The sequence below is a fragment of the Chinchilla lanigera genome, unplaced genomic scaffold (genome assembly GCF_000276665.1).
Source record: "Chinchilla lanigera isolate Chin_1 unplaced genomic scaffold, ChiLan1.0 scaffold00099, whole genome shotgun sequence".
NCBI lineage: Eukaryota > Metazoa > Chordata > Mammalia > Rodentia > Chinchillidae > Chinchilla > Chinchilla lanigera.
The window spans coordinates 1,470,760-1,498,415 of NW_004955500.1; the positions used below are offsets into that span (position 1 = coordinate 1,470,760).

At 41.6% G+C, this 27,656-nt stretch overlaps 1 protein-coding gene across 2 annotated transcripts in view; it reads right to left on the bottom strand.

Annotated features, from left to right (window-relative positions):
* Positions 1–8,399: 8,399 nt before the first annotated feature.
* Gxylt1 (glucoside xylosyltransferase 1) overlaps positions 8,400–27,656 on the bottom strand; it is a 32,227-nt gene continuing 12,970 nt past the window's right edge. Inside the window, exons 4-7 of one of the 2 annotated variants that reach the window (XM_013505719.1) lie at positions 26,729–26,980; positions 20,781–20,904; positions 20,302–20,474; positions 8,400–10,562 (exon numbers count right to left, since the gene is read on the bottom strand). In XM_013505719.1, the coding sequence (XP_013361173.1) occupies positions 10,401–10,562; positions 20,302–20,474; positions 20,781–20,904; positions 26,729–26,980 (711 nt within the window). In that variant the 3' untranslated portion in view covers positions 8,400–10,400. The remainder of the gene's footprint in view (positions 10,563–20,301; positions 20,475–20,780; positions 20,905–26,728; positions 26,981–27,656) is intronic. The other variant, XM_013505720.1, reaches the window with a different exon arrangement.

The following is a 27,656-nucleotide window of genomic DNA, read 5'->3' on the forward strand; positions in this document are numbered from 1 at the left end:
TTCAATTGCACAAAATAGACATTTCCATTCCAAAAGTTACAAATAGGAGGATACAAAGGAGTGGGACCAAAGCAAGTCCAAAGTCCAGCATGGCAAACATTAAGTCCTATGGTGCCATGTGGAACTTGTGAAGCAATCTGTGCCAAGATGTGAACTTCAAAAGTCTTGGGTGGGTCCACCCCTTCAGCACTGCTGGTGGTTGTAGTTCCCACGGCTCTTCTTTTGGGCCTGCCCTACTCCTTCCTTGTAGTTTTACTCAGACAATCTACATTCCTGGCTTCTCCAAACTTCTGGGGTCTCCACTGGACCATTGGCTTCACACACTACCATTTCAGGGGCACGCCGCCTGGCCTCACAGGCCTTCTTCTGAAATCTGGGTGGAACTCTTCCATTCTGCATGCACGTGAAACCAGTGCCATGTGGATGATGCCAAGGTCTACTGCCAGCAGGAGCAAAAGCCAGGCTACCTTCTCTCTTCACTATAGGGATTGAGTGCCTGGATCACTGAGCACTCTGAATCCAATTCTGTGGAACAAATTCTCTATGCTGCCACCATTCTGGAATATGGTGCTCTGTAGCTTTCTTCTCAAAGCAACGTCTTTCACTTTTGCAATTTTGAGGCTGTGAAGGGTGAAGTCCTGTTGCTTCCTGTGATACCCTCAGGCCATCTTTTGTATTCTCCTGTTCCTTCTCAGCAATCAAGATCTCCTCTGCTCTATCTTTGTAGTCTGCAGCTTTACTGAAGCTTCCTTTCTGGTCAAAGTCATGCTTAAATCATTCTGCTGGACTCTTTGCTCTTGATTCTCAACATACATCTGGCTAAAATCCCCGAACAGTAACTATGCCACCACATCAAAATTTGACTATTGGGGTCTTGGCCTAGCTCCAATCTCCCAGATGAGTGGACAGCAAATGGCTTAAATAAGAGACTGGTAGTATGATTCAGGAGCATCTGGGAAAGTCAGAACTCTCTCACAGGAGTAAGACAAAGAGCTTCACTGGACAGCCTATACTTATTTGGTCTTTAAACAATGGAATGGTCTATTTACCTCACAGTTTGTACAGGTTTCAGTTTATAATCAGCTGGCTCCAAGGCAAAGTACAACATGGCAGGGGGCCAACGGTTCATGATGGCAGAAGACAGCAAAAGCAACAAGTGAGAGAGAGCCAACCCTCTTTCCGTCCCTCATATTGTATCCAGTCTGCCAGTGTCTTGGTTACTTTTCTCTTGTTGCTGAGACAAAATACCTGGTGCCCAAAATTAAGACAGAAGTTTATTTAGCTCGCAGTTTGTGGAGGTTTCAGTCCATACTCAGCTAGCTCCAAGGCAATGTAGTACGTGGCAGAGGGCTACAGTTCTTGGTGGTGGAACATAGCAAAAACAACCAGAGCAAAAGGGAAGATCAGCAGCAAGCAGCCTCTTTGTCTCCCTTACATACGCAAACTATCTGCCCCAGAGCGGGTGTAGCACTCACACCAATAATTCCAGCACTGGATCATGGATCAACCATAAACTCTAAAAGCCTGCCCCATGAGGCTTTGGGGGGACATCCAGACACAAACCATAACAACCACGATTAGGGCAGTGCCAATCCAATCAGGCAATCACCATCCTTAATCCCAGCATGTTAATCTCAGCATTGCACTATGAATTAATCATACACACTAGATTTAGCCATCTCAAAAAAAAAAACCTTTGGGGGCCTAGGGGCAGAATGTTATGGTTTGTGTCTGGATGTCCCCCCAAAGCCTCATGCAGTCATGGAGGGTATGCTTTTCAGATGCATCTGAATCTAGAGTTTGTGATTAGTTGTCCAGAGCTAGGATTGTCAGTGTGAGTGCTATACTCACCTGAGGACAGATAGCCTGCATACAAAATAAGGGAGGGAAAGAGGCTTGCTTGCCCCCTTTGCACAATTGTTTTGGTATCTTCCACCACTATGAACTGCCCCTCTGCCATGTGCCACCCTGCCTCAGAATTATGGGCTGAAACCTCAACAAACTACGAGTTAAATGAACCTTTCCTCAAAGTCAGGTGTTTTGTCTCAGCAATGAGAAAAGTAACCAAGATAGAATCTAGTACCAGGAATGGGGTCATTTCAAGAGCCTTTGGGAATGGCTTGTGGGAAGAGTTTGGAAAGGTTCAGAGATGTCACCTGAAATGACAGAACTGGAATACCTTAGGCCATTCTACACAGGAGATTCAGGTCAGAGCTCAGAAAACCAGAAGGCTAATAGAAATCTTGCTGATAAAGACCAGGGTTGGAAGGTTTCCACTGGGAAGGACTGTATTGGCTGTTGGACTCCAGACAATGTGTGTTATGGCTTTACGGAAAGTTTGTCTGCATTTTGCTCATGTCCAGAGACTCTGCCCAAGACTGAGATCAAGGGCAGCAGACTAATTAATCTGGCCAAAGAAATTTCAAGGCAGTCAAATGTTGAGGCAACAGCATGGCTAATGTTAGGGGCTTTTAGCCAGATTTATGTTGTGAATCAAGAGCAAAGAGCCCAACAGAATGATTTAAAATGTGAGTTTGGCCAGAAGGAAGGCTCCAATAAAGCTGTGGACTGCCAAGACAGAGATCTTGATTGCTGATAAGGAAACAGAGAATAGAAAAGATGGCCTAAGGACATTATAGGAAACAGTATAACTTCACCCTTTACAGCCTCAAAATTGCGAAAGTGACTTTGCTTTGAGAAGCCCCAGAGGACCAGGTTCCAGAATGGTCGCAGCATAATTTGTTCCTTGAAATTGGATTCAGAATAGTGGCAGCATAATTTGTTCCTTGAAATTGGATTCAGAATGGTGGCAGCATAATTTGTTCCTTGAAATTGCTCATCAGGTCCAGGCACTTGACCCTTACAGCCAAGAGAGAAGAACAGCTGGCTACTGCTCCAGCTGGTAGCAGATCTTGTCATCATCCACATGGCACTGGTTTTAGGTACATGCAGAATGCAAGAGTTCTGAGGTTAAAAAGGCTTCCACCCAGATTTCAAAAGAAGGCCCGGGAGGGCAGGCAGTATGCCCCTCAGAGGGCAGTGTGTGAAGCTGAGTGTGAAGTCAGAGGTGCAGTGGACACCCCAGAAGTTTGGAGAAGCCAGGGATGTGCATCATCTGAGAAAACCGGCAAGGAGAAAGCAGAGTGGGCCCAAGAAAGAAGCTGTGGCAGCTATACCCACTGGAAGTACCATAGTGGCAGAACCACAGCAGCCCTTTGGAGCTCACACCTTGCTAGATTGCTTCAGATGCTGCACATAGAACTCTAGGATTTTTGCCCTGCTGGATTTTGGACCTGCTTTGGTCCCATTCCTTTGTATCCCCTTGTTTTTAACTTTTGGAATGAAAATGTTTATCTTGTGCCATCTATTGTTGGAAGTGTTTAACTTTCATTTGTACAGTAGTTCACAGCTAGGAGTTTGCCTTAAATCTCAGAGACTTGGGACTTGGGACTTTTCAGCAATGCTGCAAGTGTTTGGATCTGGGCAACTCTTAGTGATGGACTAACTGCCTCTTGCATAAAAGGATATGCATGAGTCTTTGGGGGGCCAGAGAGAGAATGTTCTAATATAACGTTGACAGACTTAATATTGGTTCTTAAGGATTGTCAAACCTGTGTTATAATGTTCAAGTTGGAAAATGATAATAAGCATGTCTTTGTATCTAGAAACCAGCTGAAAGAAATGTGTCTCATTGCCAAGTTGACAAGGGGTGGACTGTAATGGCTGACACCATTGTGTCAGCTTGAGTTTAGAAGCTTAACTGACTCAGCAGTTCTATATCCTAGGGTATATAGTACATGCCCTAGGGTGGCTGTTTACACCCTAGGATGTTATAATGATTGATTCATTGTGTCAATCTGAGTTCACAACTTTAAGCAACTTAGTAGGGGCCAGGGTCCTCACTTTGTAAACATCCTCAGCCTGTGCAAGAGGGCACAGAGTGCTATACCCACCCTAGGGTGGACAGCCTGCTTACAACAGAAGAGAGGAAGACGTTTGTTCCATCCCTATTTGCTCTTGTTGCTTTTGCTGTCTTCTGCCACCATGAACTGTTGCCCTTGTGTCATGCCACCCTGCTTTGGAGCCAACTGATTATGGACAGAAACCTCTACCAACTGTGAGCTAAATAAACCTTTCCTTCCGTAATTTGAGGCATTAGGTATTTTGTCTCAGCAACAAGAGAAAATAAGACATCATCTAAAAAGGCATATTTAACCTTAGGTTATCTGGCACCTAGGATGTCTGCTGTCACACTTGAGCCATGATAGGACAGCTCACATGGGAAGAATGGTAATGGAGAAACAGGAGGTTTGGGGTTTGGTTTTTTTTTTTTTTTTGAGACAGGGTCTCCCTATGTGGTCCAGGCTGGCCTTGAACTGACAGCAATTCTCCTGTCTCACCCTCCTAAGTGCTTAGGTTACGGGCATGTGCCACCACACCTGGCTGGTATGGAGGTTCTTGATTCAGTCACTGAATTAGCTAATCCAGGAAATGGCTTCTGCTTGGATCACCTTATTACCAACCATTCCAATTTAAAAACTATTAAAACTTTGTTTTTTGTTTTGTTGCTGCAGGGGATTGAGCCCCTGAAATTGTTTTTGACTGCAAAAATAAATCAGACATATCATTTGAGAAAACTAAACATTTATTGAGTACATGTTTATTTAGTAACAACACAGTTTCTCAATAAAAAGATGAGTTGAATTCCTCCAAAAAAGAAAAAACCAATTTCCCAAATTCCCAGTTTAGACTCAAATCTATTATTTTATGCTCCCTTTTAATAACTTTCAATACACAAAATATTTGGAGAAAGATATTCACATTATTCTAAAGCCAAAATGTTTTAAAATAAAAGTAGTTTAAGTACAGTAATTTCTAAATATCACAGTATATCATGATACATTCCTCCAGCTTTTAAAACTATTGCTACTTAAAATGTTAGCATATTTATGCAAAATACTTGGAAAAAGTGAAACAGCTGCTACCTTTTTCCAGTTTCTGATTTCAGGAAGAGAGGCAGTTTCTGATTTCCACCATCTCCTTCACAGGTCTTGTGTTACAGCATCCAAAAACTAGTCCAGCTCTCAAACACTGACGATAATGCATGCGGAACGTGCATGTTTACTGGATTTGCAATGGATGACATATTCTAAACAATACTACAAACCCTGGATCATTTCTGCACAAAAAGATAACACTCCACTATTCCCTGAAGAGACTATACAGAGGCTGAAAATAGGTATTGCCCCCCACTGACAGAGTCAGTTACTTTTTAAATAAAATATATGCTGTTGCATCTCTTCACCAATTTTTAAAAAGGGCCGCAATCATACTCTACACATGTGTTCACATATTCCAACTCCATCTATACATAATCAAAGTCTCCATACCAGTCTCAAATTTGCTATTAGAGTGGCTGACCACAGATCTTCCAAATGCCATTCATAATGTTAGTGGTGAGAAAAATTACTGGCAAAAACTCTCTTATATTTGAAAAAAATCTAAGGAAATAATCCCATCAGGCATTTGGAATTATTGGTAGAGACCAAGTGACAACCAAACTTTCCACAGTAAGTCTAAAACTGATTTGCAATCAGTTTAACATTGTTCAGACTAATACACCATTCTGCTGTTGCTGGACATCTGAATAACACCATGTTCATTTTTAGTTTTTTCTTAATTCTTACACCCCTTTTAGACTTCTCTATTAGGTTTATATTAGTTTTTGAAATCCAGTTTTCTGTTCAATGAGTTAAGAAACAACAAACATCAAAACCATTTAGCCAGATTTTAATGGGCAAAAAGGGGTTGCTTTGGCAATGTATAAAGTATAACTACTACAGTAAAAATCTTTTATTAAACATTAAAATGTAGTAAGGCAATTAAAGACATCTGAAATTGCATTTAAGAAATGGATAATTGGCCTCACACCTGACATACTGCAAGCTACAATTCCTCTGTATTTACTCTAAGGAACCAAGAAAGTTATACTAAAACAAAGATCAGTGGTCTTTCTAAACACATGTGAGATTCTGATTGCAACTACTGCATTTACAAAGAACGTATCTGAAAAAGGCAATGGCTGTCTCCTAAGCTTTTCCCCTGTTATGTGTCTATCATTCCTGCTTTCTCGAATCCATCTGTAACAGTTAACTGAACACACCCTCCCGAGGAGGAGGTGTGATCTAAGGCTCAGCCCACCCTCAGGGCAGGGCAGTGATTCTCAGGCCTCATTTCCTATGGATGAGCATCCTGTGGGAAAATCGCTACAAGAGCTTCCCGGGCCCCCTTCAGACCTAACAAAGCAGCCCCTCCCTTCCTCTCTTCCCTGCCTGATGAACACGTGGTTAGTCTAAGTCCAACATTAGTTTGGATAAAGAACAAAGCTGAAATGGAAGACATCTGTTTCCATAGGTCTTAGCTCACAAACTGAAATCCAGTTAAATGTTAAATCATTATTCCTACAAAAAGTAGCATGACCAAGAAATGTCTGTAGTACCAATAAATCAAAACAGAGCTGCCCCTGCTGCCCGCTTCCACAGAAGCCAGCACCTTTCTGGACCCTGGAGGACTCGGGACAGCAGGCAGTGACCTAGCACAGGGGCTCTAACTCCGAAAGAAACTGTTTCCGCAGCCTTCCCGTCCACCTCCACTTCTCACTTCTCCCACTTTCAGTCCATCTGCTCTCTTACTCTGTCTTTTGAATCCTCACTTTCATTCTCTTCTCTTCCCTCTTTCTCACTTCCTCTTTCCCTTTCTTTTTGATTATTCATTCACATCATTCTTTTCTTCTCTACTTTCTCTTCCTTAACCATTCTTTCTTTCACAATATAAGCAAATTCATTCTGCAGATGTATGCCAGCAAACATTCAGCCTACGGCGATGAACCCCCAGTAAGATTGGGATGGCTTCAGAAGCCATGCACAATACTTTCAAATGTCTCATCACTTCTGACTCTCAGCTTCCCGTGAGGTTTGAAGGGCAGACTGATTGTATGATTTCTAAGGCACAAAGAAGGTTAAACAACAGCGCTGAGGTCCCTAGCCAGAGTGAGTTCACAATCTGGTCTTCTCACCCCTTACAACGCCATCTGACTGAGGCAAGATGAGAGAGCAGCGTGGGAGCAGTAACGTCACCTCAGGCTCTGAAATGTCCAGAGATAGCGTGGTTACCTTATACAGCAAGAATTACGCTTCAAGAGGACAAAGTGTGTGTTCTTAAAATATGAATCACAAAATACATGTTCTAGAGATTTTCCAAGTTCATTTAGGATGACTACAAATACAAAGTATGACTACATCTTAAAGTCGTTCCACTTTGGTAATACTGTAGCCCAGAGATAATTCTGAGGTCCGAATTGTTCTAACACAGATACTCAAAAAATATATAATTTATACAAACTGCATAGATATACTGTTTTATGAAAAAGTACTTATACTAAAAAACATCTATGTTCTCCAAGTTTTCTGTCTACGCTTTAATCTCATGAACTCTGAGAACTGCATTTCATGAGAATTCTCAGAGAAAAAATTACTTTGTCTGAAAATAAAATTCAGAAAATTCATTTTCAAACTGCTATCGACACTCTGAGATATGATTAATTTTAGGTAAAAAAGCAGACAGCTCTCTTACGCCGGGTGTGAAGGGACCAGACGAAGAGACCTGACTGACCCGCACGGCTGACTGTGGGACAGTACAAAAGCCACAATCCGAGCGAGGCCGCAGCACGGGCCAGCTGACTGGACCCAACCAGACTCTTCACCGTCCCCGTCATCACACTGCAGCCGAGCCTGCACTCAGTGAGAAAACCAAATCTGACAGTTTACTAATATGAATTCGTATTTTGTCAATAACCCAAACGAGTTCCTCTAATCTCAAAAATCACATTTATAATTTACCAACTGTGCCAGGATTTGTGGCATCTTAAATTCAACATTAAAGTTGGCAAAATCATTTGTTCCCAAACTAGGAGACATCGAACACGTCTGAAGTGCTTGTTAAAAACAGGATGTAACTTGTATTTCATCCTAATTCTAACTACCCAGCTGAACAATGGCATTTTTGAGATACTCAGAGAAACATACTTCAGTATTGGACAGCAGATGAAACCAAAGGACTGTTGCTACTTTTATGTATGATGTGTTTGTAGTTACCAAAGTGTTCAAAGCAGTGCCATAAATGGAATCCGGGATTTCTGTGAGATACTTCAACAAGCCGTGTGTGGACACACCTGTAATTCCCAGCACTTTGGGAGGTTTAGCCCTGAACTTCAAGTTCAGCCCATCCTGGGTAACTTAGTGAGACCCTGTCTCAAAATAAAAAATAACAGTAAAAAGGGCTGGAGATGTGAAGGTCTAGGTTCAATTCCCAGTTCAAAAAAAAAAAAAAATAATCACACACATGTGTGCCTGGGTGCACACACACATACACAAACACACAATCAGCAAAGAAAAGAGGAATAAATGAAACAAATATTGACATAGTAGAGCATGAGATCTGGGTGATTAGTACCATTGTACTATGCTCCCTACTTCTGTGTAATCTTCAAATCTTTTCATTAAAAAGATTTTGCAGACTCCATCCTAGACACAGGATACTAGTCTCCAAAAGAGGAAGGTTCCGGACATCTATTTTTAACAAGCTCCCTCCCTCCAGAGCCAGACAGCAATGCTCTCCTGTGTGGACCATTAGAAATATATATGCATCAGCCGAAGCCTGAAATTCTAGCGTTCTCACTTCCTCCTCAGCAAGCTCCACTTCACCGTAGTTCTCACACTCCGCAACCTATCTATTACAAGAGCCAGGCTAGTTATCACCCTCTCTTTTGTGGGAGGTCTTGCGGGGGTGGGGTCAACTTTTAATTTGCCTTTCTTAACCTTCTCCTCTAATCTGTCCCTAACTGAACCACAGCAGACAGAAGACAACAGTACCAACCATTTAATTTCTACATATTTCAGGTCTACAGAGAAGGCACTGTATCGTCTCAAAGCCAAATGCCACAATTTTCGTGATTTTTTTTCGTTCATCATGTCCCCTTCTCTGTTTAAGCATTAAAACAGCAGAGGGAAAATGAAGATAACCAAATAGCACACAGCAAAATGAGACATGCTCCAGCATGGTACATACTAAGCACTCAGATCTCGAATTATATTATGTAGACAGCAGGTCAACAATGGGAAGAGAAGTCAATATTTTTCTCATCTTCAAGATTAAAAAGTTAACTATCGCTAGCACTGTTCAAAAAATGAAGACATGCACATTAACCCAATCAAAACTACTTTTCTGCAGTTAGATATAGCAATCTTATTAATCCAAATCACCCATCAAAGTTGTTTAACTTACTTAAATTTAATTTACTCCAATTTAACTTGGAGTTAAGTAAATTTAACTTACTCCAATTTAATTACTTAAATTGGATCTATAAATTTGCTTCTTCAAAAAAATATCCTGCAAAGCCATTTTGAGGTAGAATAGTTTCAATGGACCATTCTTCCCTAAATTACTGATCTCAGGACGTATACTGCTTGTACACTTTGGTCCACTGCATTTTCCACCATCACACTAGCATTACTATTAAGGTCCTCACTTTATTATCGCCATGATATATCTTGCTTCCAGAATGCCCAGGAAAGCTGAAAACTTTCACATAAAGTGATAAAAAAAGTTCTAAATATCTTATAAGTGAGATTTGGCAAAACAGTTTAATGCACACAAAATGAAAACATTTCTTCTTGTCTCACCCCATGCACACACACACACACATACGCACCACACACAAACCTGAACATTTTCACTATTTTTACTCTTTCTCATAGAACTCAACATGCAGCTTATAGTCGAAAGATGATTTTGAACACGATTGTCACAGAAAACTTGTAGAACAGAGATGAAATGCGTAACGGCACACATTGATTGTCAAGGGCTACATTGGTCACATCACATTTCTTGAGCAACAGAACCTTTTCTGCTCCTGTAAACAACTTTTTCTCACGTGCATAAAGTGAGGTTAGTGCTGACATAAATTACTGCTATACTCACAGTGTGCATGTCCACATGTAAGAGGTACGTCTCCTCCGCCCACCGCCCCTACCCTTTCACTCACTCAGAGTAAAAGTCCAGAGAGCGCTGGTCTACAAGCATTCAATAACACTTTCAGCAATAATGGAGCGACGGCAAGGAATGTGCTACAAAACATCAGAGATCAAACGTGTCTTCCTGTTGGGACTCAGGATTTTAGCTCATTCTTCATCACATGAATATACTGCTTTTATAACTTCTTCGGGAAGAAACTGTTCTGGAGATGAGTATTTCCTTCCCAGATACTTCATGAAGACCATTCCTTCACACACATCCTCTGATACTTTGCTGTTTTCATCCATTTACCTCAGCAGTCACAAGAATCACCTTTTCTTTGGTGGTCTGTCATAACGGTCTCTTATGCTTTTTGTTAACTGCTTCATAAATATTTTGTAAATTTTTCCACAGTATGTATGCACAGTCTTTTGAAGCTCCAGTTCTAAAGGCTTTAATAAGGAACGCACACTGTCATCTTCAAAAGAACACTAGAAAAAGAAAATGAAAAGTAAAAATTTCATTATTCTCCCCACAACTTCTCCAGTTTAATATTAACCTCCATCTAATACCTCACAAAAAGTATGTGTTCAATATACATTTTCAACAAATCACACAGAACTGTTAGCGAAGGGAGACAGAGATGGTAACTCTCTGAGGGAATCGGGGAAAGCTATTCAGAGGTGGGTAACGGAAGAAGGGCATTCTAAGCCAAGGGAAAACATGCTCAAGGGCAGAGAAGACCCAGAGACCCTGCTGTAAAGTGACCAAACACTCTGAAGGTACCCAGGAGAAACTATGAACGCTGGGCTTCTTTTAAAAAAGCAGTGGGGGTCTAGCCAGGCCTGGTGGTACAGCGCTGCAGTCCCAACTACTCAACAGCCTGAGGCAAGATGATTCCAAGTTTTAGATCAGCCTGAGTGTCCAAAAACCCCCAGAATTTTCTCGTGCAAATCCCCATTCCCACCTTCCAAAAACGTCTCCGGAAAAAGTGGTGAGGCTACAGTAGAAAGGGCTGAGACAGAGGCCCGGAGGGAAGAATGCTCTATGACAGTACAGCTCCACACTTCCCAGAGAGCCTTATTTACACAGAAGTTCCCAAAGCTAAAGACATTTGAGAACTGCTATTTGCAACGCTCGGAGGGAGTCACAAAAAGGTCTACAATGTAAACCAGGAAATACGCCAGCTGAATGATGACTGACCCATTAATTCCAAAATATATTTTCAACAATCCTCTTCATTTTGTTTTTACTATAAAAGATGTAAAATACCCTAAGGAATATATTTGGGAACACTGTAGCAGTAGTTAAGTGGAAATAATTTGTGATCTTACTATTTTAAATCAGTTTTATTTTTTGATTTAGTGTTTTCAACTAGGCATATTTTCAATTAGAAAGACGGATGGGTGTTGAAAATAAATAATTTACATAAACGTTTGAAGTCAGTTAAAAACGCAAAATCACAAAGGAAATTCAGAACCTGAAACCTAAAAAGTGGCAATAACCTGCGATCATCCCTGCGGTTCATCAGCACACGGACGGAGGAGAAATGTGCTCCGATCTCAGCACAGTCCGTCTGCAGAAAGCCACCATCGACCGACAAGTACGCCTGCATTTTTACATGCACTTGCTGGTGAGGAGATGCAGAGATCCTAAATGTCTGTACCTTTCACGCAGGAAAACTGTGAGCACAACTACAGGAAACCATTACTCTTTAAGAGATTTTAAAGAATCAATCACACACACTCAATAGAAACATCTAAAATGGTTTTGAAGACAGAAATAAAAAGGAGGGAAGCTTAGTTTCTATCTGCTGGATGCCACCGTAAGAGTTCTATATGTCTTACTGTGTTTAAACTTCACAGTAACTTTATGAGATACATATTAACATCCCCATTTTACAGAGGCAATCAAGGCAAGGAGGGAGCATTTCCCCACTGTTACAAACTTAGTCAGTGGCTAAGCCAGGACTCCGCCCCAGCAGCCTCGCTCCGAAAGTCTATGCTAGTGGTGGCGAATCCACGCCGCGCACACCGCAGCTGGCTCTTGGTTAGCGCTGGCAGCTCTGAAAGGTTCGCCAGCACTGGTCTGGGCACTTCTGCAAACGCAGCAGTCCTCCTCCGAGCACACAAACCGTGCTGTCACCTTCAAACGGCCTGCAGGACGAGGCTGAACGAGCAGTGCACACTGAGAGAGGCGGCCGGACACGGCCAAGCCTGCAGTAAACTTCGTCAAACCACACGGTCGAGTAATGCTACTCCAGCGTGTGAAACGACTGGCTGAGAGGAATATAACCATGGGAGACCAAATGTGGGCTGGTTTCTTGTTTCTACTATCCAATATTAACCATAAAATACAGACACGGTAAAGACATTTAAGAATGAGGGGAAGACTCCAGACTCCAGGACTATGCAATACTTAAGATTCGGTTCCTTCATTTCCATGTGATTTAAATTCTGGTGTTTGTGATTAATTCTTTCCCTTCGCTGAGAAAAATGTGTTTGGATGAGTATTTTCTGAAATAAGAACATTTTCTCATGAATCAGACTTCACCTGGCTCTATGACACAGCAGTCTGACTCTAAGGAAAAAGACCAACTGTCTTGTCCACCCATAGAAACATGACCTAAAGACTGCACTGTGCCCTCACCGCAGCTGCCATGCCTTCGGGGCTGCGCAGTACTAACCTGCATCTCGGGGTGCCCTGCACCACTGCAGGTCTCTCGCTGTCCTGCTCTGTGCCTGACTCACCCCCCACTGCTTCAGGGCCTGAGCTCACCACCCTTCGGGCTCAGGTCAGGTGTCAGCTCCTCTGAGGAACCTGTCCCAGCACAGTCCCTCCTTTCCAGCACATTACCCAGAACCTTTTAGGAAAGCCAGCCTTTCTATATCGTGCCAGCTGAAAGGCAGCAAACACACCAGGAGGCTACGATGATCACGAGGAGGCAATGTGAGGAGGCATTTTCAAAGAACAGAATTCGCAGGTGGCACACACCTGTAAGCACAGCACTCAGGAGGCTGAGGCAGGACGGCAGCCAGAGCCACTCAGTGAGACCCTATCTCAGAACAAAATTTTAAAAAAGGGCCAGAGATGTACCTCAGTGGCAGAGTGCTTGTCTAGCATGCATGAGGTCCTGGGTTCTCTCCCCAGTTCCACAAAAATAAACAAAGAGCAGAATATGCACGACAAGGATGACAGAATAACAACTGGATCTAACAAATCCTGAATGTCAACCATCTCTAAGGAGGTACTGTGGTAGGGAAAGCACTGAAGATCATTTGCAGAAATAGTTATGCAAATGTAACCAGGTGTACAGTAAATCAAAGTTAATGCAGAAACACCAAGGAAATACAGTAATTCAGAATGAAATACATGAAGCAGAAAATACCTCATTGAGCCATAAAATGTTTTGTTACCATTTTGAATTTCCAATTTTGAAGCTTAGTATTTTTATTCACCCAACAACTAATATTTAACAAATATGTACGGACTATAAAAACTGATTTGTTAGCAGATACAGCTATGTATTTAATTTTAAAGATGGTTCGCGTCCTTTATAATTCATATTGTTCACTGGATCCCACAGCTATGACTAAGCTGCCGTCTGAAACTTGCATAAATACCCTTGTCTGAATGCAGTTCTTTAAAAAATTACACTTCTCACTGAATTATAGATTAAGGGAAGATAAAAACACAAAGCAAGAGCACCATAAGAGGCTGATTAAATTCATTAAGTTGAAAAATGGATGGATATAAGCTGTAGTTAACACAGACCCAAAACAAACACACCAAAAAATTAGGGTTTGAAATTATTTTAAAAATAAGATCTATTTTTTAAAAGTGTAATTAATCAACTTAAAGCTATTACTCAGATTTTAAAAGGTATACATTTATATGCTACAGGAAAAAAATGTAAAGCCAGAGAGATTTAGTTCTGTAATAAGATTCTTTTTAAATGCTCAAAGGAAACAAAGGAACGCATTTCTTTTGTATCTTACGAAGTCTCAGGACCCCAAAAGTACTCTTCTTCATTTTTATCACCTTCTGACAACCCATAATAAAGCATTATTAAAATATGATATTCATTTCTGAAGGCACACAAGCCTGCTACATTAAAATTAAAATCAACACTAAATTTTATAATTCTTCAGTGTTTGTAGTCGTATCATGATAAGCTGATTATTTAGTAACTTTACCGGTCAAGTTTCTAGGACAAGAAACTTAGCAAATAATCTACAGAAACCACAGCCTATTGAGCTATTACCAATTTGTCTTCTACCAAGCGTGGGAGAATGATTTCCCGGAGAAAGCTCCACTTCCTTGTGAGCAGCACCTCACACAGCACGTCCACGGCGCATCCTCAGGCTGGCCACTGCGTGCCTTCGCCTTCACCCACCGCTCCAGTCAGACAACGGCTCAGCGCCGGGGCTCTCCAGGGACCTTGCCACAGTCCAGACAGTGCTCTCAGGCAGCTAGATACCAGCCCAGATGGGCCAACCCATCTGGAAAACTCTTACTCATTCTTCAGGGCCCATCTCAAACAACTCCTGTAACAACAGCACTAAACCCTCAGTTCTAGTAAAGGCTCTGTCACAAAAGGTTAGTCAAGTGCTCTTACTCTTGTTTACCACTTCATACTAGACCAGAGGTTTTCAGTCACCAGCAAGCAGTGAGAACTGGCCAGGAGGGTCATCAGCTCTTCTTCGGATCCCTACCTTTAGAGGCCAAACTAACACAATTCCATTTATTTATATCTTGCTTCCATGTCCACTAAGAGTAAGCAGAGTCTAGCAGAGCAGAAAGCACATCTACAGGAGTTCAACGGCCCCATGTACGCCTCCCTAGGTTAGCAGTGCCTCAGCTAACAGGACCAACGATACAGCTCGTGGACAGCTCGTCGATGGAAGGTAAATCCGAAGCCCGTAACATCCGCCCCAAGTCTTGGTCCCCAAGACACCCACAGAGCTCAGCATCCCCCTGAAGTACATGAAGTATAATCATCTCCATCAATCCTCCTTAATTACACAAAACAAGACTGGAAGAACAAGGAGAAGAGAGAACAGATATCTGGGGTGCTAGTAGGGTAGACACAGTGTAAATTTCTTCCAAAATTATAAACATTTGACAGAGAAAGCCTTATTTACAAAGCAACATAAATGATAAAATACTTAAGTATAAATGTAATGCATATTTAAAATCTGCAGGAAGAAAACCCAAAGGCATTCCTGCAGATGAACGGGAACACAGCCCTCACTCTTGATTAGGATACTTCAACACCACCGTCCTGGTCTGCATTTTGTTCCTTTAATAAAACCATGGCAGGGGTTGGGGATTTAGCTCGGTGGCAAAAGCGCCTGCCTGGCAAGCGCAAGGTCATGAGTTTGATTCCTGATACTGGAAGAAAAACAAAAACAAAAATAAAAATAAAAATAAAACTACGGCAGATAATTACAAAGATCTTTATTTCATTCACAGTTCTGGAAACCCATGAGCACAGCACCAGCACCTGCTAGGCTGATGCTCAGGGCATCACAGTGAAAACCACAAAAGCAACTATCCAAAAGCGAGCCTCTAAGAACCGCCTCTAGATAGCCACACAACGCCTCACGAAGGTGATGCCCCCGTGACCACAATTACTTAGTGGCCCCACTACCGCTCAATACCGTCACACAGGCAATTAAATCGCAGCGCCAGTCTGGACCCTAAATGCCCCACGCAGTCTCCTGTGTTTGGAAGAGGACTGCATCGTGGGGACGCTGCACTCGCCTGTGGATTCCTTGGCAGATGAGTTCCCAGCTGCCTTGCTGCTGGGCGGTAGAGGATGCTGGGAGGCGGGTCCCTGCTCCTCCCCTCTCTCTCTGCTTCCTGGCTGGCACAGGTTGGGCAACCTTCCCTCTGTCGGGCCCCTCTGCCCTCTTGTTTGTGCCTTGAAGCCACCAACCAGATTCAAAATGAAGCTCACCTCCTTTAAACTCTGAGTGTTGGGCATTCTGTCCCAGCAATGAGAAAGTGACTAATATAATAGGTTCTGGCAGGCATAGATGACATTCAAACCATAGCAAACAACAAAATGTTGGTAGTACCTGAATTAATGCATGACGCTAATATGGCCCCAATAAAATTATCAATGAGCTTTTTCTATATCTATGTGGGAAGGTAAACATGCAATAGTTAGGGGAACACTGAAAAGATCAAACCATGAAGAGGGAATAGCCCTATCAGATAGTAAAACAGCACATCCAGGCCTAGTGGTACACACCTGTAATCTCAGTATGTGGGGAGCCGAGGCAGGAGGATCGCCACAATTTCAAGGCCAACCTGGGCTACAGAGTGAGTTCAAATCTAGCCTGAACTTCAAAGCAAGACCTTCTCTTAAAAATAAATATTTAAAAAATTAAAAAATAAAACAGCACAAAGTCATCTATCAGAAAGCATAGTATCAGTAATTCAAAAAGAGTAATTTAAAAAGATTAGTACACAAATGGACAGACCAACAGAATGAAACGGGAAGTCTGGAAATTACAAATGGAATTTTAGTACACAACAATGTATCTCAACACTTTGGGCTGACGACAAACTTTAAACGGTGTTGAGACAACAGCAGAGCTACTTGAAAAAGGATCAAATAATATCCATGCCGCTTCCAAAATAGAAAGAATTAAAGTGTGAATGTAATAAATGAAATAGTGTATGAGTGAATCCTTCTATAAGTAGTTCTACAACCTGTTGGTAGTAAAAGGCTAATTATGACTTTTTCTTTAAAAAAAAGTTAATAATTGTGTGAAATTTTTTAAATAAACAAAACATAAAAGATTCTTTCAATAAAGTCAAAGTGGAGAAAATACCATAATATATCGCTGATTAAAAAACTAATATTCCTTATAAAGAATATACTTAATGAACTTTTAAAATGAAAAGGAGGGGAAAACAAAACATTCTCATTATAATCACTGTACAGTTCTGTAAACATGCTAAAAATCAACAGATTTCATACATGAAATGGGACATCTGTGAAGTTATATAAATTGTGCTTCAATAGTATTTGTTTTTAAATCTACAGAAGAATAGGTGAAAGACTTTTAAAAAAAAAAAATTCACCCCTAAAAAGATACATGGTTCCTGCTGGGCATGGTGGTACACACTTGTAATCCTAGCAGTTGGGAGGCTGAGGCAAGAGGATTGTGTGTTCAAGGGCAATCTGGGTTATACAGCAAGCTCAATACAATGGCAAAGTGAACTAAAATAAGATCCTGTCTCAAAAACAACTACAACAAGTTCTTAAAAATATAAAAGAGTCAACTTCATAATAAGATAAATGCAAATTAGTAGGCTCCATTTCTCATCCATCAGAATGACAAAATTTCAAAAGCTTGCTCACACAATGTTAATAAGGATAGACAGGGGCTGGGGATTTAGCTCAGCGGCAAAAGCGCTTGCCTGGCAAGCGCAAGGTCGTGAGTTCGGTTCCTGGTACCGGAGAAAAACCCAAAAAAATAAAAAATATAAAAAAATAAGGATAGACAGCAACAAGGCTGCATCATAAATTGCTGGCAAAAATGCAAACAAACCCTGTATCTTGGCAAAATGGGCACTATCTCCAATACAAACTCCCACTTCAAGGGATGTCACCTGGACAGTCACCTGCCCAAAATACAAAGGTACACATGGCAAGGCTATGTGATGCTCCATTATTCATAATTCAAAATACCAGAAACGATTATCAAGCATCCTATCACCGAGAGTGATGCATGTATTTCCAGAATATCTTAAGTAGAAAAAAAAAGAAGAACAAATAATTCTGTCAGTGTGCTACCCTTTGTGTACGAAAAGGGAAATTACGAAACAAGTACACAATGCAGGTACTCATCTTCCAAAGAGAAGCGCAGGAAGGAAAGGCAGAACACAGCCCCACCGGAAACCTGGGGGGTGGGGGTGCTAGGAGGGACAGCGGTCAGAGGGTACACCTAAGTAAACCCTCGCAGGCTTTCAACATTTCTTATTTTGACTCAGCATCTCATCATGTAGTACAGGATGGCCTCAAACTCTCAGTGACCCTCATGTCTCAGCCTCCCAAGTGTATGGCTTCAACTTTCTGAAGGACGTTAATATTTTACTTATTAAAAACTTGTATCAAGGACAGAAGAAAATGTATTGCAAATAAATAAAACAGCCACACTAAAGGGAGAAAAAAAGAACCCGAGGTCACTTCTGAGCACTCTATTGAGTACGCACCCGCACAGGAGCAGGACAGGGTGACTGGCAACGAGTCCTGAACCCCTCTCAGCAGGCTGGTTTTTAGGGCTGACAGGGGAGGTAACAGTGAGATGAAGCACTTCCGAAATTATTTTAAGGGGCTGGGGATTTAGCTCAGCGGCAAAGCGCCTGCCTGGCAAGCGCAAGGTCGTGAGTTTGGTTTCCAGTACCAGAGAAAAACCAAAAAAAAGAAAAAAAAGAAATTATTTTAAATGCACTATAGGTTTGAACAAATGAGGAAATTGCTGACGCTAGGAGTCAAGATTCTAACTGTGGAAGTGAAAGGAGATAAACCCTACAGAAGAAGAAGGAAGGAAGATCTTGGAGGAATGGGCTAGAAGCGGAGGCATCAGTATGAACACACGATTCTGTGTGTCTGCGTTTGTACTTCGCAGCTCTGTCCCTGAAGGGGCCCCTCTACAAGCAAAGACACCCCGGTAGCAATAAACACGCCCAACGTGCAAAGCCTGCTAAAGGAAAACACAGCTCCTTTGAAAGATGGCGAATTTCAGAACTAGGACAGGAAATTACAAGACAAACCTGGAATATTTTGGGGGGACAGAAAATAAGAAGAAACTTTAAAAACATGATAAAGATGTTAAAATGCCACAATACGTGGCCGAAAAATGCAACAACCTGACTAGAAGGGAAAGACACAAGTCACTGGGGTGGGAGGGGAAGCACCCAAGACCCCATCATACACACACCCGGAGACGGCCGAGAAGGGAGGGCTCCACCCCTCCTCACGGCAGACTGCTGAGCGCCAACTACGCCTGTGGAAGGAGAGCTAGACCTGAACAACAGCGACCTGCCGCGCCACAGTAAGGGCTGAACAACGTCCTCGCTACGTGGGCAACAGCACCAGTAAAGCACAGCAGACACAGTAAGAGCCGCCACCAAGGCTAACGTGTAGGAAAGTTGTGACAGCCACGCGATCCACCTCCTCCAACCAGACCCTACTCCTCACAGTAAGACGGTACACTGTCCTCACAGCCCAGTCACCCTCCACAGGTCCCTCCTCTGGGCCCATGATTTACAGCACTGTTCCCGCAGACCACGTACACGAGGAAAAGTAGCTGTGCGCCGAGGAGAAGCTGAACAACGTCCTCGCTACGTGGGCAACAGCACCAGCAAAGCACAGCAGACAAAGGGGACTGAGACTGCGACAGCCTGAGAAGAACACAGCATCACACGTGGCATCGGATCAGGGGTGTGTACCCTGAGACTGACCGCGAAGAAACATCCAACAAAAACAGAACATTTAACAAGGGGGAGAGGCGTCTGCACTCTGCAAACCAGCGCCTGTGAAGACAAAGACTAAGACACGCTCCTTCGAACAGCGCGAACACACACAGACGAGACGGAAGGGTGAGAGACTGAAGAATCCTCACGTTTCCTGAGCTCAGCATTTGTGCTGCGGTGATGAGACAGCGTTCTTATGCTTAGTAAAACACACTGAAGCTTTCAGGGGTAAGAAAGGGTACCGTAAGTAACTTACTGGCAAATGGCTTGGAAAGACACAATTTACAGAGCGAGAACCAATGACAAAGCAAAGAGAGCAACGTGCTGAATAACTGACGCACCTAAGCAACAGATTTACGGGACATCTGTGGTACGCTCGCATCCCCGAGCCACAACACCTGGCACCCGGAGTTTACGGAAGTTCACCTCGGCTCGCAGCTTGCAGCGGTTTCGGTCCAAAGTCGGCTGGCTCGAGGCGGAGCGGACGGCACAGAGCAGCCCCCGGCAGGGCAGGCGGGAAGGGAGGGCGGAGGGAGGAGCCAGGAAGGCGGCCACAGCCCACCGCTGACCAGACCCAACCTCCGCACGCGCCAGCTGCCTGCCCCGTGCTCCAGTCGCCCCCACAGCTCCCACCTCTGCACGCAGGAGGCTCTGGGGGCCTCTAGATCTACACCACCGCACCCTCCCTGAGCTTGGACACTACCGAACGGAAGTGAAGGAAAAGGCAGGCCTTACACTTCTCAGTGCCTCATAAAGCGCTCTGAACGCTGGCTGCTTGTCATCATGGTAGACGCCTCTGCTCCCGTGAAGAATGAAGACCCCTTCTTCCTCGGCCTCCTGGCAGTTGCTCCCGTAGATGCAGTGATCGGGTCGGTAATTCCACTGGCACGGAAAAACGAAAAGGCTTTCTACACAAAGAAAAATCAAACAATGAAGCAAACACCCTAATTCTACAGGATTAACACTGCAAAATTTTTAGTTTAAAAATGCACCCCTTAGCAAGTAAGACTTATATAGTGAAAGATGCATTTGGGATTCAGATCTCTTCCAACTAAATTAAAATTCAAGAAGAATTTAAGTCTGTCTCAACTGTAAATAGAGGCAACCACTAGCATAAGCCAAAGTCAAATAAATGCATTTCTCCCCTTTTGACTAAGTATTATCTGCAACTTCTTTTTACAAACATACAGAGTACAAGGAATTTAGGTGATTACCTGGATTATGAGAAAACATGATATTCAGCAGATCTTGATCACCCCACGTGATGTTCAGTTTGTATTTTTTCAGCAATGGCATAAGGATATCTCCCCACTGCAGCCGCACGGTCGTCATGTCATTCTGTGGACAAAAATATTAAACCAATTTCAAAACGCCAGGTTTCCATGGTAGCATAACACCCCCCTCCTCCTTCAGCAACAACCACAGAGCCACGGGAGAACTGCAAACTCCTGGTGTTATGAAACCACGGGACCCTTACCTCCCATTAGGGGAAGACACCAAAGGTACCTGAAGCTACACGTATCCACAATGAAACAACAGAAAAAGTAGCAGCAGTTTAATGTGCAATCTTTTTTTTCTGCTACCAGGAATCGAACTCACAACCTCACTCTTGCCAGGCAGGCACTGTGCGGCTGAGCTGTATCCCCAGACCCAAGCAATAGTTTAAGTACTACTTAATTACTACAACTTAACTTTAAGATGAGAACTACGGAAAGGTGAAGGTTCTCAGTAAGAAAAACTTAAGAGACTGACGTTTCTACGATCTACAGTATAGCAAGCTTATTCTGAGAGTGTACACTCAGGTAACTGTTATCACAGCAGACTGTTACAGGTTTTCTACTTTCTTATTATTGTGTTAATTTCTGACTGTGCTCACTTACAGGTGACACTTTCTTCCAGCGCCATACATACAGGGCTCGGTACACCAGCTGACCTGACAAGATCCACTGGGGGTCTGGAGACATATCCCCCTAAACAGCAGGGGTGCTAATGTACTGCAAGTAGACACAAACTGATGAATTTCTGCTTTTGTTTTCCATTGCCCATCTCTTTCTCCAATTCAATTTTTGCAAAGTATATTGATTTTTAGTGTTTAATTTCAGGCGTGTGCATTTTTAAATTTTTTAAATTTGATTTAGCATTTCAAATTTCTCTGAACATCTAATTATAAAAGGTCAGTGTGGGAATAATAGCAGTCATGGTAAAAATAACAGCTAATAATGAGAATGTATCATGTGGCAGGTTCTACCCACTTTTTATTATATTGTAGTACTGTGTTGTTCTACCCACTTTTTATTATTTCTTAACATGCTTACAGTCAATTCTGACACATAGATATGAAAATTTCCTGCATTTTAAAGATACTGTCCTAATCTTAAATATATATATATTTAGCTATAAACACACAGAGGTAATCATTATAAATCAACTATTTGATTAGATGTGTGTATTAAAAAGAAATATCTATTAAAAGAAAATCTATGAAAAATAGAATTACAGGGTCCAGTGCAATCTTTTCAGAAAAAAAATATCAAATGGAGAAAAAAATCTGTGTAACATAATGGAAAAAGTTCTAATAGAAAACTACTGGACAAGAAGTGACAGCAGCAGTATTATTTGATGATGGTATAACTGAGAGTATTATAGCTAAAGCTATTATAGCTAAAGAAAAACTATGAGAAATTAATAAAGAAGCATATATAAATCATGTAAAAAAAAAAACCCACAATAAATGTAATGCTATGTACTGCAAACATGAATTTTAAAAACTTTAAAAAAAAGTTCAAGTAAATATGGAAAAACAACCAAGAAATGAGCAAAGAATACGGACAAACAGCCATTCAAAAAAGAGGAAAGGGAAATGGTGATAAATTACATAAAAAGAATTTGTTTCATTGAGACAGGGTCTGTCTAGAGAGTTCAGGCTGCCTTGAACTTACTACGTAGTCCAGGCTAGCCTCAAACTCACATCGATCCTCCTGCCTCAGCCTCCTGAATGCTGGGATTACAGGCGTGCGCCACCACGCCCAGCAACATGAGAAGATTTTTCACCACAGTGGTGGTACAATAAGGAAAATAAAAATGAAAACATCTTTCTTTAGCCACAGATGTGCATTTCCATATGAGGTCCACAGTTATACCCGATCACCCCTTCTCTAAAATATCACACACATACTAAAAATGTGACTATGGGAAGCAACGAGAGACCACACGTGAGTGAAAGAAATCAGACTCACGTGTGTAAACATCACATTGTCTCTCTAGTGTAAGAGCCTGAAAGAGTGAATAAGATCTGAAAGGTACAACAGATATGGTGAAAGGGAGAAAAACTGCTCAAAAGGAAAGAACAACTGGACTGGGGGAAAGGAGAAAAGAAAGAAAAAAGGAAGGAAAAAAATATATATATATATACACACACAAGATAGCTAAGATAACTGTACTACCAATTTCTATTGGTTTATTGAAAGGAATAGTTTAATGCTTAATTTTTCGGTCTATTTTGCATGCCTGTATCTGGTAACCTGAGCAACTAATATGAAGACAACAATATGCAATGTAACAACCACTGCTGAATTTCTATCATTTTGTTTAGTGAAATTCTGTATCATTAATTTTATTTTTTATTCTTAAAAAGTTTTAAAATCTGATTATGTGTACCAACATAGAAATCAGTTCTTTACTTACCAAATTTAACAGGCAAGCTGAAGATACAGAAAAGTATCTTATATAAGTGTTAATATACATATTTACTTGTTTCAAAATACATTTTTCAGAGCTCTAAAGAGTACACGGCGAAGTTTATGACGTCACTTTGCCCAAAGCATAAAACTGGGGAGAACTGTGTAAAGGGGAAACTCCTTTTTCCTTATGACCTCTTAAATAATGAATTGAGCTTTTATACGCACAATTTTGTTTTGCAATTTGTAAGATACTTTTTATTATTAACAATATACTAACTGTACAAATTCCTTTCACTGTGACAGCTCCACACGTCTGTATCGTAAGCTCCCTCCCTCTCCTCTCTCCAACTCCATTCCCAGTGCCTAATAATGCGTTTTCTAACTTCAGGTCTTCTTTTTGAAGTATACACATATGAGAGAAATAGTTTTGCAATTTTTAAAGCAGAAAAATACAGCTCTAACTTTATCAAGTCTATTACCAAAATGCATACTGTGCTATATTAAGGTCAACTAGCTTCATTTTAGAATTATTCATGCTTTTGAAGATGGGTGTATTCATTTTCAGCCTATCCTACACTTAAATATGAAATTAACAGGTGGCTGTTCACATTTTGCTCCAGGGATGACAGAACCCGGGAACTTAACAATTCCCCAGCATTAGTGACTCCACTTTGAAAAGTTTATCCTCCTCTGACGTTCACTGCTACAACACAACACAAGTCCTCCCTCCAGACATCTTTCAGATAAGTAAAAACAACATGCTCACCTCATACACGGTGTTCTCTTCCCCAGTACTTTTCAATAATTCATTTACGGCCGCATTCCTAGAAACCAGCCTAACGCTTCTGGAGGTAATCAGTGACCGAGGTGCTGCTCTGTCAGGCACCACGCCAAGTACTTTGAACACTGAGCTGCAGAGCCGGAAAGCTAGCCCGCAGCGGGTGGAACAGAGGCCAAACTCACTTTACAAGTAATAAATAGCAGGACGCGAACACGGCTCAGAAACACACACGGGAAGGACTTCCAGGTGCCTCACTTATGTTCTTTGATTTTTATGCAACACAAAGGTTAAGAAAAATTCTAGTAATTTTTTAAAATGAGAGAAAAAGAGATAGTCTTGTAAGAATTCAAAACTGCAAATACTGTAATGCAAAAAACCAAGAGCTTAACCAATGTGACACTGTTGTCTGTCAAGCATTAAGAAATACAAAGAACAAAATGTAGACTTTTTACCACTTTAAATTTTTAATATTTGTTACTTGAATATATTAGGCTGAAATTCAACAGCCATGGATGGTAGGAAGTGAGTGACACAGAATTTAAAAGATGACCTTTATCCTGTAGGTGTGGTCCTATGCATTTTCGTATGATGACAGCCGTGGACACCATTCGTGGATCTGAATGGAACAACTTCGAAAGTGGTTACAAAGAATTAAGTTGTGTGGCTAAAGATCTCAAATTGAAGATCTGTGTCAGAACTGTAGGACTAAAATCAAGGCACTCTTTGCTAAAGATATAGACAGGAAAACTATCAAAAAAAAACAAATATAGATGATAAAATAAATTTTAAAACAATAAATTGTATAAAACCACCTCGGCAATCATAAATATAACCACTTGAAAATGAAGCAAATCTGAATGTGTTCTCACAGGGCAGGAATAGGGTTGTCTGTAACAGAGATAATGGGTGTGGGGAACGGTACCCACGGAACCAAAGCAGTCCGTCCTCTCATCTTTCCTTCTTAAGTCAATAATGCAAAAAAGCAAAAAGTCAGAAAGTTGAGCAGTTATTTTACACACACACCCCTCATCTACATCTCTACTGGCTTAAAACTTGCCACAAACAAAAAAGGACAGAGGGAGAGGTATGTAAGAAGGTCATTTGGTCATTTACATACGCCAACGGCAAGTAAATAATAATAATGCAATTAAACTATATAGCTATATTTTAAGAATCAAATGATATTAAATTATCTCTACAGTCTTTGCCATATTGCTCATAGTCCTATGAATTCCAAATGCAGTTATTGAGAAGTCACATTATTTCTTAGTAGATAATCTTAGAGCACCATCTTCTGGTATAACATCACCAAGCATAGTCTAACAATCAGAAAATAACATGTTCCTAGGCCAGTTTTACTTAGTAGTAGAACTTCATGGTTCAAAACACAAAAAACTGAGTAACTGAAGAAAGATGTTCACTGCTAAGCAAGACCAGAGGTCATCTAGGCCTCGTTTCATGAATGCATCTGATTTGGGGAGTAAAAACTGAATTGCAGTCAAGATTTTTAAAGGTTCAGGAAATGGAAAGCTAAAAACTAATGATTACCATATCAACAAAACACAGGAGTGTGGGGACACCCCTCCCCCCGGCAGACTTCTAAGCCTGAAACACTGGCACGTGGTCTACAGGGCCGCAAGAAATGCTCCTGCTCACACCAAAGGAAAGAGGAAGCGGCTCCGGCTGAGAAGACCAACACTTCACCAAGGGCCAATTCGTACGTCTTGCTGCCAGGTGGCACACAAAAAATACTAACAAAGAAACACACGTACAGACACACCCAGGGACTCACATCGTCACACGTCAAATCTGTAATGTTTGCTCTAGTCCTAACTAGATATAAAGGAATAAACAGTAGAGGGAAAGTCAACAGCGGACAGTTGCTCAGAAGTCACTGCTTTTAGCTAAAATTTACAATCTGCTTACTAAGTATCATGGCCTACACAAAACAGTTTTGAACTAGCTTAGATGAGTCTGTTTATTATTTCTACTTTTCAGTTGAGACAATGGGCACTGTAAGTCTAACCAAGTGGCTGTGGTTCCAGTGCTTGGGTAGCGAAGTTACCGTAAGACCAGTTTGACCCCAGAGCCCACAAACGACAATGAGACGCAGCTCACCGCATTCAACTCACACACGTGAAACAGGTAAATTGTGCATCAGTGAATTTAAAACCTGACTCTTCCATTTGCGATTAGAAACGTGCAAGGGTGTTTTTAAAATTTAACTTCCAGCATAGTGCCGTAACAGCCAACACTCGCATGTGTCAGGCACTATTTCAACTCATTTGAACCTCACAATCCTCACAAAAGCCCAAGACCCTGGTATTGTTACCGTTCCATTTTACAGATGACAAACTTCAGCCGAGAGAAAGTCAAAACTTACTCAACGCCAGTGAGTTATTAAGCTGCCAGGGTTGAACCATGTCGAGGGCTGCGAGTCTGTGCTCCTCACCACCACTCTCTGCTGCCCTAAGATACATACTTCGGATTCAAGAGTAACGGGATACGACTGTCCTCCAGTGACACTCTAGAGAGACCGTGCTCACGACTGCACGCAGGACTATTTTAATCTAGTCTGACTTCCTATAATGCTCCACAGAACAGACTACTATGAATATACAACAGACAAACGAATTCTGAATAGTCTGGTCCAGATTTTAATAACACTAAATGTTAACCAACTCTCTGTATCGGGGCCTACCTTGAAATACTTCCTCCTCATTCGTGTCATGTTCATCAGCATAACTCCAGAGTTGACTCCAGTTTTCCCGTAGTACGGATGCCTGGCAAAGCGATTGTACCATCCTATCCGGGGCTCCTCGTGCTCTGGTGCCATGGCAGCAATTTGTGTGGAGTTAAATTTCTTTAGTAAAGACCAAATATCATCAATGGGTCGTAAAAACAGGATGTCCGTGTCAACATACAACAGCGAGTCAACTTCTTTCAGGATTAACTGCGAGAAGAGATACTTGATGAGTTAACTGTAATTCTATTAATAAAAGAAAAGCAGTATACATAAAAGATACACTAAAGAGATAAGCTAATTTACATTAATTTTCTAAAGTACAATACTTTGTCCTAAATCTATCATGCTACCCTAACCATTACATCAACTTTTAAGAGACGAAAAGCTAGGAAAAGACACAAAAAACTCAGTACCTATACTTGGAATAAAAGCCTTATCTTCAAGGATCAGGGAGGAAATGTTTTTCATAATGGAAAATAACACTGACTTCAGGAGGATTTATATCTCAGATCCTAACTGCCTGAGATAAATACAGAAATAAATCAATACAAATGAAGATCTTTTAACCTTTTTCCCCTCCGCCTGTAACACCAGCACTTTTGTATCATTTTGGTACCAACTAGTTAAGTGGCTGGCACCAAACTGGACCCCACACCACCCAGATCTACAGTCCAAGATCTTACTTCTATGCTTACTTTCTGCTAATAAATAACAAACACCACGCACTTGGCAAGGGTGAAGACGAGAACTGCCTTAGCAGAAGGAGGTCCATTCCAGAGATTTTCTAGGGTAGTCGTCATTCTGCCTTACCCACAAACTTTAGAATCCAATTCCCACACATTTAAATTTACCACCTCTCGTGGTCTAGTAGCAAGATGTAACG